This window comes from Diadema antillarum, unplaced genomic scaffold (genome assembly GCF_040938485.1).
Source record: "Diadema antillarum isolate AM-2024a unplaced genomic scaffold, OU_Dant_1.0 scf00000071, whole genome shotgun sequence".
Lineage (NCBI taxonomy): Eukaryota > Metazoa > Echinodermata > Echinoidea > Diadematoida > Diadematidae > Diadema > Diadema antillarum.
Genome location: NW_027270960.1, coordinates 2,528,433 through 2,551,172, shown reverse-complemented (window position 1 = coordinate 2,551,172; position 22,740 = coordinate 2,528,433). Strand labels below are relative to the sequence as shown.

General features: G+C 39.2%; 1 protein-coding gene across 3 annotated transcripts in view; it reads left to right on the top strand.

The window, feature by feature from the left end:
• The window catches only part of LOC139716881 (MAGUK p55 subfamily member 7-like), an 80,051-nt gene that overhangs the window by 36,104 nt on the left and 21,207 nt on the right, over positions 1-22,740 (top strand). For all 3 annotated transcript variants that reach the window (XM_071628411.1, XM_071628409.1, XM_071628410.1), the window contains exons 4-6: positions 4,451-4,681; positions 7,433-7,514; positions 13,604-13,689. In XM_071628411.1, coding sequence (XP_071484512.1) covers positions 4,451-4,681; positions 7,433-7,514; positions 13,604-13,689 — 399 coding nt within the window. The remainder of the gene's footprint in view (positions 1-4,450; positions 4,682-7,432; positions 7,515-13,603; positions 13,690-22,740) is intronic.

Below are 22,740 nucleotides of genomic sequence, written 5' to 3'. Positions count from 1 at the left end.
GATGATGAATGTAGTGAATAGGATAAAGTTCTACACATAGAATAGTGAAAGTCTGTCATTTTAGATTTTGGCGAAATAAAGTAATAGAATTTCAATGTTACATATGAAATAGTATCATTGCTCACAATCCCCTATATTATGCAAATTTGATGAGATAATGATTTCCCATGGCAATTCTCCCATTGGCTTGCACCCAAATCTTCACTAGATTTCCTCTCTGGAAATGGCTTTAAACTAGAAAGTCGAATCTTGGAAGGTAATTAATTTTATGATGTGTTGACTTTGCAATGTGAACTTTTTTTCGAAGGCATTGACAAAAGTATAATTGTATTTTTTAAAGGTAGGGGTTCCCTTTTACAGACCTCCCAAAATGCAGGAAAACATTAAATATGAACCTCAGGGGACTTGTTTAGGCCACTGCTGAGAAATTCGGAAGTCAACAGTTATCTACAATTTGAATAATGCACAAAACTCAACTACTCAGTAGTTCTGTGTGTCAGCCACACTTAAGCCTTTTTGTTGCGGTCTTCTGTATTTTTTATCTATAAACACAAATCTAATAGTATAAGAGCTGATGTAATAACATATAGAGTGTGTGGCAAGCATGTATATAGAAATGTTTGTAAGTTTTGATGAACTTTCTTCACAAAATATACATGATGGGCACATATGCAGTGCATGGGTCTGCAAAGGTAGCCTAGTAATGTACTGGAATTTACGGTGAGCCCCGAAAAAAATTCAGTTCAAAATCTAACGGTCATTAAAAGTGTACTAAATGTTACCTTCCACTTTCAATACTTTATGGGAGTTTCTAAAATGATACTCTCTTCAACATACCACTGTATTTACACAACTCTTCATTTAAGGCATGCAAATGGGATTCCCTACCTTTAACGCATTAAAGACTAGTCCTAAGTATCCTTCTGGGCGAGTGTCTATGGGAATTGCAGCTTATAGTTTCGTACTCAATGGCCCGAATTCACGATGGTGGTACAAATGAAACCATGGACAAAAACCATGGAGCGCCAAGTGTTGCGTGGAATAATTCGTTACGAAATCAGTCATTTCGTCGATGAAATGATTATTTTGTAACGAAACGACAACATTTTGTAACTTAATGAACACTTCGTCCATGAAATTTAACGAATTGGTCATTTTGTCGACGAAATGACCAATTCCGTAACGAAATATTCCGTGCGACACTTGGCGCTCCATGGTTTTTGTCCATGGTTTAAACCATGGTTTCATTTGTATTACCTTCGTGAATTCGGGCCTATGGGTTAAATTACAAACCAAAGGGAGAACCAAGGAAAGGTAGCATTATTGCCTCTTCTAGGTTTTTTTTTTGTAATTGTGATATATATATAGAAATGCTTCATGAATACTAACAATTATTCTTGATACTTCATATCTTTTTGCACCGTTGTGGTCTAATTTTGCTACATTTTTACAGACTGTTCTATTTAACGACTGTGTGTTCTCTTCGTAGAGCACTTAGCAAAGAGAGCAATATTTTCCAAGCCATTGAGATCAAGGCAAAGTAATGCAGCTTGAATGAGCAAATAATGGTTTTCTTCATCACAGCGTGATGGAAGCAGGTCTTGCAATGAATTTCATGAATATTAGAGAAACCTTGGAGGCATTAACTTTGAAAGACAAGTGTTGGACGAGAGAAGATTTTAAAAAGATGTCTTGTACTTCTAAGCCTAAGCCTTTTCTCTTGATACCATACATGAATGATTTATTTCTCTCCTACAGTACTTCTTGCTTTATATTTCATATTACCGGAGGGTACTCAATCTACCCTTTTATTTTTTTTCCAGTTCCTTCATTGCTACATCTTGATCCTTATTTTGTGGCTAATGCACGGCTTTGTGTATGGATTGCGTCTGTTGGGTTGCCATGGTAACATACCGCAAAAAAGCTATGAGGGACATGGAGCCTACAAATGTGGCGCATCTTTCGACTCTATTATGTGCGCGCATCGCCCTGCTCTCGTGGTAGAAAGTTTCGTTGCAGCCCTCCCATAACTTATTCATGTTGAGTGTGTGCTTGCAGTTTACTCGCAGTATAACATGGCGATGGTAGCGGGCATCTTTTATTCATGGTGCTGTTCTCGCTGATCCGCTCCCCCCAACCGAGTGGCAGCCCGAGTCCAATTTGTCAACAGCGCATTTGTTAAGTGGCGAGGAGTTGTATATTTCACAACTCTATTTGGAAACTGCCCTGTTGACTAGTCATGTCAGCTGTATGTAGAGTGATCATGCAATGCTCACTTACCAACTCTGCTGAAAATGGAGGAACTTCTGATGTGCGTCTTTCTCCACCTTTCTCAGAAGTGTGGAACTTATGGATAATTAAAAGACATTTTAAGTGAATAAAAGGGATTGCGGGGTTTAAAAAAAAAAATGGATTGTATGGCACTGTAGACAAAATTTTATATGAAGGCCTGGGTGATTTGTTTAAGAATAAATACTTTCCCCAGCTTGTTGCCAGTGTGTATCTTTATCAATGGCCTCTGTTATCTGTTTCATTCACTCGCCATTTCATTTGGAATGTGGGTAGTCTCTTTTCACAAGGGCGTAGAAGAAAGTGGGTATCCTATTGCACAGTGTTAAAGAAAATGAAAGACAAATGCACAGACTTGACTGTGTGGATTGGAGATTACCGCTTGGGTTATATATGAAGTGATTTCTTTACATATGATATGATTTCGCTGTTGTGTGTTAGTATGTGAGATACTTTAAAAGTGGACATTTTCATGCATTTGTTTTTGCGTGAAAAGAAACGAGTGCAAATAAATGCACACAAAGATTTTGGCTCATTACATGTAGCACCAATGTTTTCATTATGCAGAATTAAACACACTTGAAAGTAATTGTGCCCAGCTGAGTAAAAAAAAAAAATCAATAATTGATTGCGCAAAAATGTCCACTTTGACAGTATTTAAAGTCTATTTTTGCTCTGTTTAAAGATTAAGCTTGGCTTCATTTGATGTGCAGACTGAGAGGACACTCTAAATAGGGAAGGGATGAAAATGTGTGCTTTGGTGTACTGCAGAGAAGTCTCTAATTTTCATGAAAGAAAGAGATATGCACTCAAAGACACTGAAGTTCTGTATACTGTAAAACCTATAATTTTTGTGTACCGATACATTCGCCAGTGAGTAGGTTACAGACATTTTCGCGAAATATTGTATTCACATTTTGACAGGAGGCAATCGTTAAGTGCACTAACTACTGCCTGTCTGAAAATCTAATGCGATCAAGATCAGGTAGTGATATTCTCAAGTGTTGTTGAATTTGCGACCCAACAGTGACTCGTGAAATTCACAAAAATTAAACTCTCGCAAAAATAACAGCTTTTACAGTAGTTGTGCATAGCTAGCTAGCTACATGTGGGCATGCTGGTGGTGCTGCGAAAATACATAGCTTCCACAAAATTTGTAAGTGTAAAATAATCGCTATTCATAAAATTATTTGACTAATCCATAGAAAGAACAGGTGAGGATTTTTGTTGTCGGGAGAGTCCTGGATGTTCTAACCTCAGGGTTTGAAATGCTATTTCAGGGATGTTATTAATCTCTCAATAGCATTTTGATATTTCGTACCCTTTAGCTGGATCAGTCTGCTTGTTCCCTTCCAGGCATACAATGTATATCATCTCCTATAATGTTGTAATATACAGTCATTTGGTATGTGTTTGGGACCTCACCTACTTTTCCCTTGCCTTGCAAATGAGGAGTTCTGTCAGCAAAAACAGTGAGTTAAAGGATTTGTTTCCCTTATATACAGAACTAGAAAGCACTCAGAGAGTACAGACCTCCACCGAGCAGCTCATTTCAACCTATTTTTTGATTTCCACTTTGTGTTAAAGTCCTGCATTCATATCATCTACATTATCAGATTCCTTGACCGTCAAAATATATCCCTTGGCATTTGGAATCACATTGATATCAATAGTTTAATGGCTATTCACAAACTCAACATTTTGATAACTGTCATTTTCTTCATAATTCCCCCATTGTCTACTGTGTCTACAGTAGCAATGTGCAAATTAATGGGGTTTCCCGCTGCGTGATAAAAGTCAGTTACCAGTCATCATCATAATATAGTGTACAAAAGAATACAAAATATATGTGTATTTACTTTAGAACCAGAAATGTTTGCATGCATTTTAATTTCATGAATGTCGCAAGAGCCAGATTCGCATAATTAAAATATACACGAAAGTTCTTGTCTACACTGTAGTGCATTGGATGCCAGTGGCAATTTGCAGAAATTTTATGCCGCAGCAAAGGCTGTCTGCTTCAATTTGCGAAAATTTCATGTCGCGAATATTTCTTGTTTTACAGTACACTTCAGAATGAGACTTGAGTTTCATACTATGTGGATGGGTATATTTTATCTTTCTGCTGCTTGTTTTCTCGTTTTGTTGGTTTTTCGTACAGGTCTGCGAGGAGCTGCAACACTTTGTCAGCATGCCAGAGGTCATGGAACTGTGCTGCCTGCTCACGCGAGCCCACATGAGGGCGATCTTCGACATCCACGACCAGATCGCGAACAAGGACTACACGCCGGAGCTGCCGCCCGAGTTCCCCGAAGACCTCACACCTGTCTGCAGTGATGATGAAGAGGCTGGTGTCAAAATCGTCAAACTCGTCAAAAGCGTAGAACCTCTGGTGAGAACGCACCCTTTGGTACAAATATACATATGGAATGCAATTTGGTGGCATCATCAGATTCATAGATATGTTCATAGATCTTTTTCATCATTGTATGTAATATCATAGTGTACTGTATTTACCGTATATATATCATACGATTTTTATTTTCATGAATTTCCTGAGTAGGGTACTCTTCATGTGTCTAATAACACGCAAAATTATCGACTCTGATCTCGAAATGGATGTAACGTGCACGTGTACATTACTCCGTTCATTTCCAGAGGTTTTTTTTCACAGTCATTCTCAAAAGTGTAGGACATCTTAAAATCAAATTGACAAATAGACTAAAAAAGGAGAAATTATTTAATTACCCAATGATGTCGAGGTACCTTCAGTGCAATCTTATTTTTTTGCTGACTGAAATCAAGATGTGATTCAGAGCAGAACAAAAAATCACGATCATATAACCAAAATTGTTCTTACATGCATTTTTATGCATCTGTGGAGATGGAGACCTTTATTTAATCTTTCTTTCCAAGATATGATGTCATACACTGAACATATCCCAGACACAATTCAATTTCCCTTTCAAAAGTTCCATGCCCCAACCAAAGTGTGAAATGGCTGCGGCGAATTACTTATCAATTAGGCATCAACACTGGGGAGAGATCTAGAGGTGTCCGCAATTGCCAGCAGTTGGGTTTATTCCCAACAGGTGGTTCTGGGCCGTGATAGTAGGAGTCAGCAGAATATTAAAACATTTGGTTCCTCACTTTGAGATTTCTGGCCATCCTGTCTCTGATAGGGAATGTAAGTTATTCTGTTGATTATTTCTGTGCTTTTTTTATTAGTTTTATATGATTCTGCCACTCGTTGTGGAGGCTGTTCCTTTTTATTTTTTAGAGGGGGGGACAATCTAGTCAACATATGATGTAGGGCTTGAAAGTGAAACCAGTGTAAAGGAAATGAAGTCCAGAGAAATGAAGAAGGAGAAAATGAATCGGGAGGCAGAGAGAGAGGGGGAGATAGAGAACGAAGGAGATAAATCAAGAGGGATTATATCTGAGGGGTGACCTGGGGAGGGAGCCAATTCCTGCTTTTCGTGGTGTCGACCAATTTTTAGTGGATGCACGTGATTCCGCTTGGTTTGGAAGCCAGCCCATTCTGGGTTAACCACTCGGTCTCAAGGTGGTACCAAATTAAACGCTTGTGTAGCTGCTATAGTAGCTGAACAGTATGAAGTGCATATCGTCGCTGGGGTGACAAGACCTTGTATCTACAATTTTGGTGAAAATTACTTTTTTGGATTAATGGTCAAATAATCAATAAAGTGATGTCCTGTCCAAATCTTAGATGTCTTACCCAAAAAATGAAGCCACCATGGCATGTCAAAGGAATGTCTATCCCATTGGATACAGTGCTTTGGCTGCCATGTTTTTTTGTTCTCCTGAACATTTGACATTTTGTAGATACGAGCTAGGTCTTGTCGCCCCAGCAACGATACAATACCTAATTCTTTATAGCTGATAGCTAAACAGTGAATATCCAGAGGGAGATGAACTATCAGTGCACACTTTTTTGTTTTTGTGTTTCAGTTCACTTCTTTGCTCACATATTCGACCATTTTCTGTCTTTTTATATTGCAAAATACAGCACAAATCTGGAGGCATATAAGGGAATACAAATGACAATAGATGCAAGTAGATTTACATAGTGAGACAGAAGAGTTAAATCCAGAAGAATGAATTTAATGATTCATTAAAGTATTAGAGCTAAAATTGTCATATCCAGAAGAAGGCAAGAAGACTGTGAAGATAATATAAGATAGTAAAGATAGTTAAAGGAACGCCTCCAAAATTCTTGGGGGGAAGTGCATATGAATAAACAAATACAACAGCAAAACGAGATACAAGAAATAAGGAGAGAGATTAAAAGAGATTCATGTGATCAGAATGACTTGGTGGAGGATCGAATGATATGATAGAAATGAAGGAAGAAATAGAGTAATGTCTACAGGAGAATTGCTCCTGGATAAAGGTCACACACAAGTTGCCTACATGTAGCTCTTCTTGGATATCCAGGGGGTTATTATGTCTCGAAATGGGGTCTATTTCTAGTTCTCCATACCTGGCGTAAATTTCCATGGGGCTGTCCCTTTATCTCCTTTGTCTTCATTCTCTTTCTTCTCATTCACTTTTTTTGTAACTTGCAATGATGGTGAATGTTTATCTTGCCTGTTGCCAGATGGGAGAAACCTTGACAACATTGTTTTCAAGAAAAACCGTAATAATGCATAAAACCCATGTCCATTGTGGGCAATGCACTTTCTTTACAGCATGTGACATTTTTCTCCAGCTTGGAGAGTAGTGTATTTCAGGAGCTACATTATGGATGTGTAAATTGCATTTCTAGTCAAAGCCCAGTACCAAAGTGTGATGTCATAGCCATTCATCGCCATGGAAACTGGTTCAAAACAACCTCACCTAGTCTGACTGTATATGCTCGCATCTGGTTCCAACCAAAGCTGTAACAAAAGACTGTGACATCATCACTTTAGTACTCTGTTGGTTTTCTATAGTTATTCTAGACATGAATTTCATAAATGCCTTGTCTGTTTTCTAACACACTAGTGTCTTTTTTGTGAGATTTTGTCATACCGCAGAGAAGTGCAATGAATTTGTTGATTCATGGTGGAACTTCTTTAATAACCACAAATGTTTTTGATATGGTTTTTTTCTCTCTCCATTTTGTGTTCATGTCATGTAGGGAGCTACAATCAAGTATGACCACAAGTCTGGGATGATTGTAATTGCCAGGGTGATGCATGGTGGCGCTGCAGATAGGAGCGGTGAGTTGTTGTGCTTCTAGGTCCACAGTCTCACGGGTGATTTGTAGGGCATGTATGCAAACCGTGGTAACACAGCAAAAGTAGTTCTACGGCATAGATTGGACTGTTACCTCAACATATCAACATATATGCCATTCGCCTTTCTGAGTTCATGGTGATGGTTTAGCAATAGACCGGTTTACTAACATATTCAAATTTTATGCATGCCTTTGGTTTGCCTGACATAGCAACAACTAATGCACAGCAAACTGGATTCCAAGTATTGAAAAGGGTTTGGGGGTACAGGTTAATAGAATAGCTTGTTACAATGTCAGGGTGGAAGAAACAACCATAAATTTGAATATGTTAGTAAACCATCTATTAAACATGTTTGTACAGAGTCGTTTGTTTGCCATGTTGATTGAATATAAAGTTGGGTTGAAAGGAGCCACTGCAAAAACAACCCTTTCATTTCCATATATGATAACACAATTATGTTTGTGTTTTCAGTGCTCTCACCCATTGCCATTAAGTTGTTTTGTTTTTGTTTTCAAACTTGTTAAAGGCTTGAGGTTAATTTCTACATTTCCAACTGAAAGTCAAGTAATCAGAATTTATTTTTCCCTTCTTTCTTTCCTTTTTTTCAGCGAGTTCAAGGCAGGTCCTGTCTCCAAAGGGGGAAAAGGGGGTTTAAAAAGAAACAGTGGCAAGGTTATTCAGCATTAAGCATAATTGTCAGGAGAGGGAATTCAAACCAGATGGGGAAATATCACTGGCACAAACAGAATACAAAGATATTGTTTGGAAAGGGGAGAAGGGAATGAGAAGAACAGACGGGGAGTAATTGAGGAAATTGTTGAATTTGAATTGATTTAGAGGGTTTATTAATGAGTCACTGGAACCTTGGCGTTGCTCGATAGCAGAGAACGCTGATCCGCTGGGGGTAGAGCTGCCAACTAACATTATCCACCGCTCCTGTGTGGTGCCCATTTGCTCTTTAAACTTTCCACTCCTCCCCTCCCCTATCCGATATACTCAGATGATCATTTTCCCTCCTCCCCCTCCCCTCAATGTCAGATCCCATTTAAAATGAACAGTGAGGTTTACTCCTGTTCCTTTTAACCCTTCCTGTACCAAATTGTGCTTTTTCCTGGCCCTGCTTCCAGTCAGTCCACTAAGGGTCACCGCTGCCAGTCTTCACTTACCGACCTGTCAGCAGAAACAATACATCCCACCACATTGTAGGAGGTGGTCAAAGACAATTACAAAGTGGGCTTTAGAATCTCTTCCATCTGATTGGTCAATTATCATGCATTGATTTTTAAATGAACCACACTTAGCTGTACAACCGGTACAATCTTAGCGCATGGCCATGCGTCTGCTAAAATTCAAACACATGGCTCAAGCCTTGTATAGTATTGTACCAGACATATACCACGCATACCAGACGCATGATGGGAAAAATTTCATGAATTTACAGGCCCATTTTATAAAATGAATTATGCGCAGGCCTATTTTATGGATCAGTGAAAACTGGATACTCCCATAATAACTTTGGAAACGGTCTAAAACCCACTCCTGAGCTCATGAGTTTTAAACAATTCCAAAGTTAAACTCACATATATCCAATTCTCACTGATCCACTCTAGATCTGTCCTGTGCATCATTTGTGTAATACTCCTTGGTAGCGGCATTCACACTGGCACAAATAAGTAAATTTGGGGATACAAATCTTGAGATTTACCTCGCGATCCATATCATAAGGTTTTTGCAAGTGTGGACATCAAAGTTTCACTAGCTACCGATACCACAATAAGCATTGTGGTCCATATCCCAAGAAATCTTGCGATTATTTCAGAACTCCTGCGATTATTTTGGAAATATTGCGATAAGTTGCACTGCAGTGAGTGTCTGAATGCTTTGGCAAATAATCTCAAGATATTTATCCCATCATTCAAAACACAGATCAAAACAGTGCATAAACACAAGGCCAAGGGGCGTCATTTTACTAGATTTCAGCATGAACAATTTGGGATATTTATGTCCATCTAAATGAGTACAAAATACTTGGTATTTTGGATGGCTATCGACATCTGCTATTTTGCCTGTATGGAATGACACTAGTGATTGACTTGGCACAGACACCTGGCTCAAATTTTCTTCAGTTTGTTCTGTAGCCATAGCTACTGAAACATGACCAAGCACCATATATGTGCAAACAAACTGACACCAGACGAGACTGATTACAACAATTTCTTCAAATGATGAAATGGTGATATTAGCATTGAGTTCTGTATACAACAAGTGCAGTACAATTAAACTGCATGTGTTCACAGTCATTATAACATTACTTTAAAAACCTCTGAAGAGTACCTTGCCACTTACATGTTCGTATAAAGTGGCAAAGGTTTATGCAAAGAATGGAAAGTTTTTCCTCTACTGCCAGTGTCACAAAACCTAGCACAAGCTGAATACTGATGAATACAGTTCTCAGGAAGAAAAAAAATACTGTTATTCTTTAGATGTTACATTCGTCAAAAACAATTATCATGCGATATTTTCACCCCAGCATTTTGAAATAGTATTTTGGGAGAGTAGATTCTTCATAGTTATTTCAAACCTGTTGGTAGCATCATTCTGTACAGTTTCCTTTCCCTTTTACCCACAAACATCCTTGTGAAATATAGAGGGTCAAACGTTCCAGTGATGTAAGAAGCCAAAGCTGATTTTTATTTTGACATCCACTCCACGTAACAGTGGATAACGTTAGACATTCTATAGTCAGTATGTCATGAATGCCAATTCAAACCAATTAAGGATTGTGTCCAAGGTGTACACTGCTTGACATGTGATCATTAAATATACATTGCATGTGCCTTCTTGATTGAAGAGGGCTAGATTTACTGTTATGTTCGCGTGCATTTTAATTTCGTGAGAGCTGAGTTTCGCGATATCAAAATGCATGCTAAAGATCTTGTCTACACTAAATGCATTGAATGTTAGAGGCAACTTGCGAAAACTTCATGCTGCGAATAAGGCCGCTGGCTCCCATTCGCAAAAAATTTCATGCCGCGAAAATATCGTGTTTAAACAGTATATAACTTTTGGTGCTTTTACGGAGAAACTGGGTTGTTTGCATGGGTTTGATTACTGGCATGAGATTCTGTGGATGGACAGTCATCATGACTGTATCCTAAAGTGGATTCCGTATTTACCCCCCAAACGTCAGTCATTATTTACTCCTCGGCAGGTCCAAAGCCAATTTCCAACACCTAATTTAGGCAATTAGATTCTTGATTTTTGCCAAACATGATTGACAGTGTCATCAAGTAGCCGTGGCAATTAAAAGTTATTGTCTTCTTTAACAGTCCACACTAAAGGCGAGTGGATCCCCATGTGAGTGTTTCCAACTCACGAGTCCGCATCACACCTGTCCGTGATGTCACAATCCCCTTTGTCCGCGTAACGAGGAAAGACGAGTTTCCCTCACGATCACTAAATGTCATCGGCTCACTTGGGGGCGGGGGATGTGCCGATTAGGGGACAGACATCCCCTGCGGGGTCAGGCCGGGTGGTGGCGATTGTGGCGCTCCCACCGTTTTTTGTGCCTATTCATCTTGGGTAATTACCAGCAAAACACATCGGTTGAATTATGGGGAAGAGTTGAAGAAACCCTAAAATGTCCCCGAACCCAAAAGTGATGTAAAACATTTGTCGTGGGTCCGTCCAAAGTGAGAGAAACATGAAACGTCAGTCTAAGACCAAAACATTGAATCTCTGCCCCTAGTGAGATACGTGAATTGTCAAAATAATTTCTTTAATGTACCTTCTATGCCCTAAGAAATATGAGGGAAACAAACTGCAGAGAGAAAGAGTGGGAGAAAAAATAGAATTCTGACTTTCAAACGTAGTGTAGTATGTTCAATAGTATTTAATGTGTGAAGTCTGTTTTAAACAGTAAAACATTTTGGGCACTTACAAGTGTATATCTCTATCAGAAATTTATATGGTATGTAAATTAGAATGAAATGAACTTTGTTATGCATTTTCCTTTTGAACAAAACTGATGAATCAAATGCTGCCTCATGCAGTGTTTCAGAGTCAATTTATTTGTATTGTGTGACAAAGATATGAGTTCACCATTTCTGGAAAACAGATTTTCTTTGGCATGATAAGACCATCACAGATGTGCTTCTATCATTGCTTTCACCATAAAGACCTAGGTCAGAAGAAGGATGACAGATGTTCGGATGATGTGTTAGTTAACCTCTGCTAGTGGGAGCTCAAATAGTGCATTTTGCATATTTTTTTTCTACAAAGTCTTAGAAATTCTGTTCCATTTGAAAATATTTCACTGTTTCTTCATTGTTGGCGTTGCACAGTTCTGAGTGGTATATCACTTGTATTTTCTCTTTTATTAATTGACCTGTTTAGAAGTAAAATTTTTAAACTTGTCATAAAGATAGTGATTTCTGTACAATTCAACAGCTTTTTCAGAGTATTCAAAGTTGGTATAAATGTGGGGAGTAAAAAACAAAACAAAACAAAACAAAAAACCTGAAACACTTTCATGAAAGTGTGAATAGGTCTTTCATTGCTTTGTTAATGAGCATGTATTGTTTTTACCGTTTGGCGTGCTATTCTCTCATTAGACTCACGCATGCCGCTGTGATGTTTCTAAGAATGATAGGAAGGAAAACGTCGTAGCAAATAATGGTGCATGACGCATTCAACATCATCAGTTAATTCCATTCTATCTTTTTAAGCACACCTGTGAGTTACATCCTATCACAGCTTGAGATAACGATCACCAGAGGGCTCCCTTACTCATGTTTTGATGACTGCTAGAAACAGGTTTAGCCTCCAGCGACTGCTGCATCTGATTTATGTTACCATCAGTTGTCATTTTTTTGTCTGTTTTATGTCGGCTCATTGTACTTTCTCCTTCCCTGGTGCTGCCTTTACGGTGTCCTCCAGAATTTCACGTCTAATCGGGAGGTCATCTCAGGTGCCGCCCGGTCTGCACAAATCTTTTATGATGCACCTGTGCGCATCAGAGCATCCTCTGGTCATCGCTAAATGGAGGAGCCCTTTCAGATTGGCAAAAGGCCATGTTTGTAAACATGTTTAGAAATGAGTTTCATGCAAATCAAGTTATCTTCTTTCGTTTTTAGTAAATCTGAAGGCAAGCTTCAATCACTTTTTGACAACCAGGTTTCATGGCTCTGGCATATCTGAACCCTTAGGGTGCTTTTTGAATGTCAATTAGCACAGCAAACCTCATATTATTGTAAACACGGTCCAAAGCCTTTGGCAGAGAAAGGGTTAATCAGGAGTTGCATGCTTTATTGACAGGTGATAGAGTTTATAAATGACACAGCTGTTACATGAAATGTAATCTGCGGTTTGCAGTAAGCAAGGGGACTCTGCCAGTGTGTTAATACTCTGTTGCTCTAAACATGTTTGAAGACATGTTTCTGAAGTGGGATTTAATTAAGAAAGACATAACAGTTCTCTTGTAATTGTAAAACCCCTCAGGATCATTGCTTTAGGGTTTTTTTTTTCCATGCAGCATTGTCTCTCATTTTGTTTTTTTTCTCCCACCTGTATCCTGGATTAATTCTCCAACTTGCATTTGAGTAGTGATCTCAGCCAATGAATGATATTTCAAATGGTATCCTGTACAATGCTGCTGAATGAAACTGCTACACGAAAGATAGTTTGTGCTGGAGCGGTATAAAAAATTCATAGCAAATTGCGATGCAATACCAAAGAAAAAAAAGTATTCCCTGTGTATACTCTTTTTTGTTTTATTTTTTGTCTATTTTGATGTTGAAGTGCACTCTATTTTGCTTTCCTTTCTTATGTCATATTCAATTGCATTCCATCTTCATATCTCTATCTCTTTTTCTCTCTGTCTCTATCTGTCTGTCCATCTTTGGCATACTCTTCATCATGCTCACCATCTGCCATGTTTCTTCATCAACGTTTGATTCATATATATCTGTGTCAATTTCTCCGCATTGTACCTCATTTCTTTGTCTCTTCTTTCTCTCCTCCCCCCCCCCCCCACCAATCTTTTGTTTTCTCCATCACCACCACATCTGCAGGTCTCATCCATGTTGGGGACAAAGTTCAGGAGGTCAACGGAATTTCAGTCAAAGGTCATGATCCAGAGGAAGTGACCCACTTTTTGGTGAGTGTCTGATTTCAAGAGATAGAGGGCTCACTCACAGGAAGAGAGTTATTCAACTCGGCCCTGACAGAATACCAAGAGTACCTGCAGAGTGTTTTCTAAAATTGGAAGACCGATGTCAGTAACAAACAGGTGGTTAGTAATAATGACAAACTTGAATGCAGGAGCCCTCTTTTGCAAACTGTGATAATCTATCTCTACTTTTCCTTGAGCATGGCATAAGATTTATAAAAAAAGAAAGAATGGTTTTGAATTTTGTTGTCATCTCGCCCTGAATGTAGCACCATGATAGGGACATTTCAACTTTCTTTCAAGATACCTCTGATTTTGATCGAACAATAATTTTCTTCCGTGAGATATGTTTTCTTTTTCTACCATGAAATACTAATTCTTATATTAATAGTTTGAATCACCGTGCTCTGAGGCAGAGAGGCAATTGTCCCTTGGAACGTTGGTACATTCGATTCCTTTCCATTTGTTCTGCTGTGCTGCAGAGACACCTGTTTTTGATGACCGCTGATATTTTACTATTATCACACTCAATCTTCCCTCTCTGCCCAAATCACTTCTATATTTTATATAAATCAGACCATTCAAAACCCTTCTTTACCACTCAAATTAATGAATTCAGTTGATCTTCTTTACTATTTGCTTGTTTCCTTCCATAAGAGGTCAGTGTTTATTTCTCTGTGTGTTTTACAAGAGCCATGAAAACCAAAGCTTTGCTCAGGAATTGAAATTTGATGCTCTGTAATCTTAATTGGAACATCCATGCTAATAGCAGCAACTTCTGGATTGTTGGATGATTCATTACTCTGGCAACATTACTGGTGGTATGACTACACATTCATGTACAAATGTAAACAGATACATCAGAGCAGAAGTGTGGGCAGGACGGAGATTACGCCGCCGGAGCTTAATCTTGAGATTAGAAAGTATTCGTAGAGCTTCTCTTTCGGCTTACGATTCTTGATTACACAGCAGATGTGGCTTCCGCAGAGATATTCCCCTTTTTCTCTTCCCTCTCACAGTAATCTTGTTTCAGGATTACTCGTAGACAAACGAATTCCATCTCTAGTGTGCAATTGTTCGTGGGATAGTCGCAATGATAGTTTTCCGGTGAACGTGTCCCACTTGTCAGCGCTGCGAAAGGTGGGAGCGATTCGCCAGCAGGACAAGCCCGAGAGCATCTCTGTTTTCGAACAATGTCGACACGGTTTTTGCGCCGGCGGGCTAAACATCTCCCAGGAGTGCCACCGATCCTACCTGTGATTCATTAGAGCAACAGGAGGAAGGGGGGAAGGTGGGGGGACCGGCCGGAAGCGACAGGTGTTTTCTCGGGATCGGGTCTCGCGTCCCTGTTGCCATCTTGGGATGTGGGAGTGTTTCACAACATCCTGTGCTCCACACAGCATCTTCTCACTCTACCTGCCACTCAGTCTGTCTCTCTTTCTCCCCCCCCCCCTCTCTCTCTCTCTCTCTCTTCATATATACATGTATATAGCTATATAGATAGAAAGATAGATAGATAGATAGATAGATAGACAGATAGATAAATAAATAGATATAGATAGACACACATATCATTATAGATATATGTATACCTATATCTCTTTTCTTTCTCTTTATATCTGTATTTCTCCTTCCTTTCTATTCTCTTTCCACTTCTTCGTGTATAGGAATGGGTATGTTGAGATGAACTTCAAAGGGTGCTTTCCTGTATGCATATCTCTTGCATAGAACCGCTATAACCCCCAAAATCTATTATGGGCCCAGTTAGTCTTGTCTGTGCATCTATGTATGACCGATATATTTTGTTTCCTAATGTACATCCTACTCCAGAGTGTCTGTTTGTCCGTCTGTCTGCGTGTCTGTTTTCTCTGCACACATCTCATCGGTGCGGGGAGTCCCGTTTATTGTTACATCCTGCAGGCTCATCTCCTGTCGTCAGACACAGCCCCCTCCCCTCCCCATAGCTCCCCCTCCCCTCCCCCTTTATAGCTCCCCCTCCACATCCCCCTTGCCTACCCCCCCATCAGCCCCATCACCTTCTCATCTAACATCATGTCTTCTTCTTCCAAATATTGTTTCATCTTTTCACTTTCTGGGTCTGTTTTTTTTTTTTTTTTTTTGGGGGGGGGGGCAGAGACCTCACTGTTATCTTCTTTTCCTTCTTCATCATTATTCCTGTTATTAGAGCAAGTATTGTTTCTTTTCACATCATCTTTGTTTTCTTTTGGACCAAAGCACTCAGCAGTATCTTCATAGTGGAATATTCAAGTTGGAATAAAGACATCTTGATGATAAAAGTCCCATGATAAAGAGAATACTCTGGATTAGACAACATTGCATCACAGAAACAATGCAGGACGAAACCAACATGACATGACAAGTGTTTGGACGACTTTGGCTTTGGATTGACCCCTTGAAACGCCTGCCTTGGTCACGTGACCGTCGTGTCACATGTGCACTCTCCTATGTCGTTTCAATCAGTATACATTGGATCATGATTGTTTCATGGCCGGGAATGTTAACGTCTGAGAGTTGTTCACCCTCGAGACGGAATAAGTCGAGTCTAGATACAAGCTAAAATAAAGAAACATGGAGAGTGTCTGGTACCGTACCCAAAACAATACCCCTGTACTGTCATGCACCACAGATGAACATGAGAACTGTAATGTAGATTATGAGGTAAAAATAGGTGTGTGAAAAGAGCAGTGTGCTCTGTGCATTTATTTAAGAAGAGTCTTCTTGCCCAACTCAGTTGTGAGAGAGAAGGCAGTTTGTCAGTTAAGACTTCTTGAGGTTTGTAGGCATTGGCCCTCTGCATCAAAATTTGTCTAGTTGTACTGTGGATGCTTCTTCCAATTATACTGTCACTTGCACTTTTACCCTGCACAATATATGTTTGTGCTTGAATTCCAAGTGCATGAATGTTTAAACCCCGAGAAACGGCACAAGCTGTGGTGGGGAAAGAAAACTCACGTAACTTGTCCCGTCTGCAGCTGAATCCTTCAATGGATTTCACTTTGAATTGATTACTTCCTCGATGCCGTGCAAGCATCAATTTCCGTGCAAGATGTCTTGAAGGTGATGATTGGGGCTGCATCTCTGAGGAGGGAAAACAACATCGATAAAAAAAAAATTGAAATACAAATTATAGAAAGGCTGTGTAAACTTTGGCAGATAGGCACATGCTAACTCCCTTTTATGATTATGTTGAAAATCATGTGTTTTTGTGTCTTTTTGTTTGTCTTGCTTTTGATTCAGTGAAATAGTCAGTTGATCATGTAAGACAACATAATATGATATAAAATGATAGGAGAATAATAACCCTTGCATTTCACCCCAGGAGACTAGTCTTTCCGATCACAAACTTCAGTCCTAACAAGGAGTTGTCTCGTATGAAATATTCATATTTTCAGCAGCTTGAAAGATGTCAATCATTTGCAAAATTCTCGAAGTGTCTATATAAATGTCAGCTTAGGAATTATTTATTAGAACAGAATTACACTTACTACAAGTGCTTTAAAAAATCATGTGACCTTTCATTATTGTTAAAGAAAAAAGTGTTGTCTATATTATAGACCATTTAAGCCACAGTGGACCCATTCTTTTCAGAAATCTGTGCTAATAAGGGCTCTGAGGCATGAAAAGCATAACCCCACATTTAGAAATCCTTTATCTGATTGCAGTTCAGTTTAAATAGAACAAATTGTGCCTCTTTGCTATTTATCATTCACAGGGGTGAACGCTTTGAGGCTTGTGTAGTAGTCAGAGAGAGAGAAAAAAAATAGAAAAACTAGGTTAATGTCCCATCTCTGGTACATCCGAGGAGTGCAAACCGAAGGTCAGAAGTACTTGGGAGGAGACAGTGCTCATACCCACGGTGGATGTTAATGAGTGGGATTAAGGGGCCAGGACTGTCTTGACTCAGTCCTGCGACATCCAGTTGATGCAATGCAGAGTATATTCACAGAAAAAGATGAAGCAAGAGAAAGGGGGGGGGGGGGGGGGGGGCTAGCAAGACATTCTATATGAAGCAAAACATTTCATCGACTGAGAAAGAGTAAGAAGTCAATATCAGAATGGAGTGGAAATTATGGATAAGATCAGATGAATTTGATATGGATATCCATCCCATACGAAGAAGGACAAACTTGAGTAAGATGCATCCTGAGATGTTACATATATGGAAAAGGTTATATTTTTAATGGTTCCATGACATAAATTTTACCCACAAACATAACCCTAATCCTAATCCTAATTTTCACCTCAAACTCAACCTAAAACCCCATCACAACCTTAACCCTAACCCTAAATCCTTGGTAAAAATTAGACCGAAGTTATTGTTGCAAGGAGCAAATGTTGTGTCACCATTTTGAATGCTGAGGGAGAAGGGTAGGACTGTGTTTTCATAACTTTTGAAAAGTAAATGAACGTTGTAATAATGACAGCAGAGACATCAAGGTTAACCGAGAAGAGAAGTTGATAATTACCAGTCTGCGAGAAGCGAAGAGAGTAATCCAATATAGAATGTCCTTCGGTCAGTCAATGGTCATTACAAATTTCATCAGTAACGGCAAGGGTCGTCATATCGCTTGACCACCTCGGCAGGAGGGAAGCGCACTGACCTCGTTACAACTGACCGAAAACAAAGTTGAGAATGGCAGAGGAGAAAGACCAGTGTACGTATCTCTGTGGACAATCTTCATTTAGAGTGTCATTGTCATCACTTTATATCGTCTCTGCCTGGCAGAAGGGCCCAAGTGTAAAATTTAGGCCACAAAAATTGAATTTTGGTTTGTGGCATAATGCGACAGAGTTTGGAAAGCTCTTACATATGATGTAACCAGACAACCATCATCAATTAGTGATGTTTTGAGCACAGTCCCTAAGGCCCTTCTGCCGGGGCAGGCAATTTTTTTTTTTTTTTTTTTTTTGTTGCTTTGGCTAAGATATGATGATATTGTATCATTGTATCCTATCCTGAGTGAAAGAAAATAAAAATCGCACAAGAATAAGAGGAGCAGAAAATTGGGAAAGGCGTTTGGGAAGAACATATCCTCAGTTATTATGTAGAGTCAGGATAGAAATGACCATGCTACATTGCACAGAGTGTGGTGTAAAGAGACAGAAAGAGGAAATATATTACACTCAATTAAGCTTCTCATTGGTACATTTCAAAGCAGAAAGAACAAAGGGAATGAATTAAAAAAAAATGAAAAACAGATATATGTGGAAAAAAAACAACAACCTAAAAACAATGTGGAATAGGCTTGTGCTGTAGAGCAAGTAAGTGACACATAAATTGAGCAGGGATGCTATTATTCATTGGGTTCACACTCTTGAGGATTGGTTTGACATGGAGAGCACACATTGCTGCACTCAAAATGCATTAGCCTCCACAAATCCTTTTTGAGGATTGGGGGATAACTTTGATCCTCTTCACTTGTACTCCCCCTTCTCTGCCCCCCTGCACATTTCTTCCAAGGTTCAGAGATTGCTTAAATTCTATTTGCATCTGCCCTTTCCCTCATTGTAAGATATCTATCTAAATCTCCAGAAGCCACTTTATTTGAGTTTTCTTGTTCTGGTTTTCATTTACAGACTGTATTTGTAAAGTTGTATTGTGTGGTCATAAACAAATCAGGATTATAAGTGACAAAGTCAAGCGTACTTTTTGAATAAGTGTTCCAATTCTGCTGGTGGCACACATAATATGGTATTAAACAAGGTTATATGTTACATGTTACATCAGAGTACTGGTAAGAAAAAATAATAAGTGTGTTCGTGAGCAAACTGTTCGATTTAGATAAATCTGTCTATTTCCAACAATTAGTGAACTATCCTGCATCGCATGAATATAATTAGAGATTTATAGAATTGTGGGCTGATGAATATGGCTACTCTCACAACAAATTAACCCATTGAGGATGAGCTGATTTTGCGAGAGCACGTATTTCCCAGTGACATCTGCCTGAGTGTTATAATGACTAGCTTTCAACGGGTTAAGTGAATGGTAAAATGAATTGTGGTTAGGACTTCAGAGGGCTTTAACCCTATCTAGATCTCTACCAGGGACTTCGGACAGTATGTATAATGCTATGAGGTTTTCTGTGTCAGTCAACACTCAGAGCACACATAAAGAGTTAAGGAGGAGACGTCAGACATTATGGATTTTTCTCTACAAATGCACATTCTTCAGAACTGAGTGGATATAGAATGCCACAGATATCCTGAGATTCAGTAAGCAGCCATCAACACTTCGGGTGCTATCTTTCACACACACACACACACACGTGAAATCATAGCTAATTTACTCTGCACGTAACCTGTCAGTGATGGCCAGGGGGTGAAACTCTGCGGCCGTGCACGGACGGCTAGTTGACCGTGATTGCGGGGGTCGTGGAAGCCAGAGTTGAGGTAGCCGGCGCTTTCTACAAAGGTCTTGTACTCGGAATGCAAGAGGGGTTAATTGTCGCCTGTAGCAGTATTTGGCGTTCATGCTTTCGGAGAGATGATTTGATTAAAAAATATGTCATCACCTTGCAAGCCAAAGCAGGAGTCTTTTCTCACTGGAAGCACTGAAAGTCACATCCTCACTATAACCCATTGAGGACGGAGTAATTTTGCTACAATGTGCATTTCCCATAGACACCTGCCTGAGTATACTCGGGACTCGTCCTCAACGGGTTAAGATTCTAGCTCTTCAACTTTTCTCGTGATCTAGAAACACAGGAGGGGAAAAGCGCCGTTATCATTTTATGGTACTTTTGTAATTCAGGCAGGATTTTTTCCTTCCCAGTATTTCTTAGAAACTTTACCATGCGCTATTAGATAAATGCTTTTGCATATTAAATGGAATAAATGGAATCACTCATCACTGCTCATATTCTTACATTGCCCATCTTATTTGCACCTACTTCTTAGCATTTCATTGACTTTGGACAATATGTACAATGCTATGGGGGTTTTAGTACCAATCTACTTTCAAAGCACACAAAGTGTTAGGTATCAATCTTGAGAATTACTGTAAAAGTGGATATTTTCGCGGTGTTGAAATTTTCGCGCATTTCACGCGATCAGAAAGTAGCGCGAAAATAAAAGCACGCAAATAATTTTGGTTGCCATATGTTCCTGTGCGTGATGTCTTGATTCCGCGGAATTAAAAACACGCGAAACTCTTCTCACCCGGCCAAGCGCAAAAAATTAGTCGCGCGAAAATATCCACTTTTACAGTACTCAGGAAAAAGGCTTCAGAGAGCTCTAAGATTACAGTATCAGCCCAAATATTCTCTCTACCTCTCACTCAGTTTAGCTCTCATGTTTTTTTGGGTTTTTTCACAGAACAAAGATAAGTACATATGTCTTGTCGTAGTACTTAGCAACCCTTCTCACTCTCTCTTGATCTCGTACTGTTCCTGTCTTTTCTTGCTTTTCATTTTTTTTTTTATAGTTTTATTCCAACCTGCGACACGAATGTGAGATTTCACAAGACCAGGGCATGCTGTGCTCATTCAGCCTGTAGAAAAGTCTTCCAAAGTGCATTGCCAGTGATAGGGAAAGCATTGTAATATGACAGCATAAGGCCTAAATTCCTTGCTTCTCACTATAAAATTAAAAAAAAAGTTGTGATGATGAATAAATACAGTATAGATGAATAGAGAAGAATGAAAAATGAAAACAACAGGAGACAAAACAACAAGGAAACAGCTGGAACTTTATCTATATAGCTGTCTTATCTTTGCTGAAATGTTATGTGAGTTCTTTTGAGATCTGTGACAAAGATCCTTGGCATTTGGCAAATCACTAATCTAGGGATTCTTTAATCCTCATGTGGAGGATCTTGCTCACTGAAACCTTCTTTCAGATGAACTTTCAGCTGAACAACCAATGCAGCAGAGGTTTTCTTTGATGTCGTTATTTGTTTGTGTTTATTTCTCCTTAAGCAAAAGAAATGGCAAGTGTAAATCTTCAAAACAACAGTATATGATGCATTGGTGTCTGTATAATGCTAACATCATAAAAGAGAATATATGAGGGTATATTTGATATCACATTACAATCAAGCAGTGATGTCGTAGTTAAAGTACAAAACTTGATACACCTTAATTTCCCTGGTATCATTACGTCTTAATGATCTTTTGCGGCATCTGCATTTCTGCTGACTTTCATACTTTCAGCAAGCCATCGTACCAATGATGCAAATTCATTTTAAAGCTTGAAGTACGGTGTTTACCTCCAAACCTCTGTCACTTTGTAGTCATGGATATATTCTAACAGAGTACATTTATACTTCGTTCCCATAGTGTAGCAAGTTTTTTTAATGCATTCATGCGGTAATGTGTTTGGTCAGTTTTCCGCTGCCCTCCCCCCCCCCCCTCGATGTCTGATGGTCTGTTGAGAGTTCTGTCTGCCCAAGAAAAACGGTCACTGAAGTCTCCTCCTAACCGCTCCTTTTCCTGACATAAAAACCATCATCTTTTTCCTCTCATCATGTCTGGATGGAAGGATGCGAGTGACCTAATTTGGGTTTTTACGATTACGTCTAGTCCGGGAAGGACTCGCGGATCTTTTCTTGGTAGACAGGTTAATGAAGGTGAGCAAATACAAACTGCCGCGTCTTCTTCATCGTGGTTGCCGCGGTGACGTTTGTCATCATAGGTTGTTTGCACACCTCCAAACTTTGTACACACGTGCAAACATTTGATAAGGAGTCTGATAGGAAGCGATTCAAATGTGGGTCCATAATTTATCGATTGCTCCCTTTCCCAAGTCCATCTAAATTTCTGTTTCTATCAGGTTGTCCTCGTCAAGTGAAGCGCCTGTTCGACAACATTAGAACAACAAGGATGTATAGATTCAAGCATAATTGTATCTGATTCCTCCCATATTTTATGTTTTTATATGGGTACATTCTTTGAAAGAAACATCTGTCATGTCTGTATCGTCCCATGAAGATTAGTTACACAATTTACTTCAAAAATTGCAAAATTGTGCTTTTTTTAGACAAATCAATGGCATGTCTGAAAATGGATTGCAGAGTAA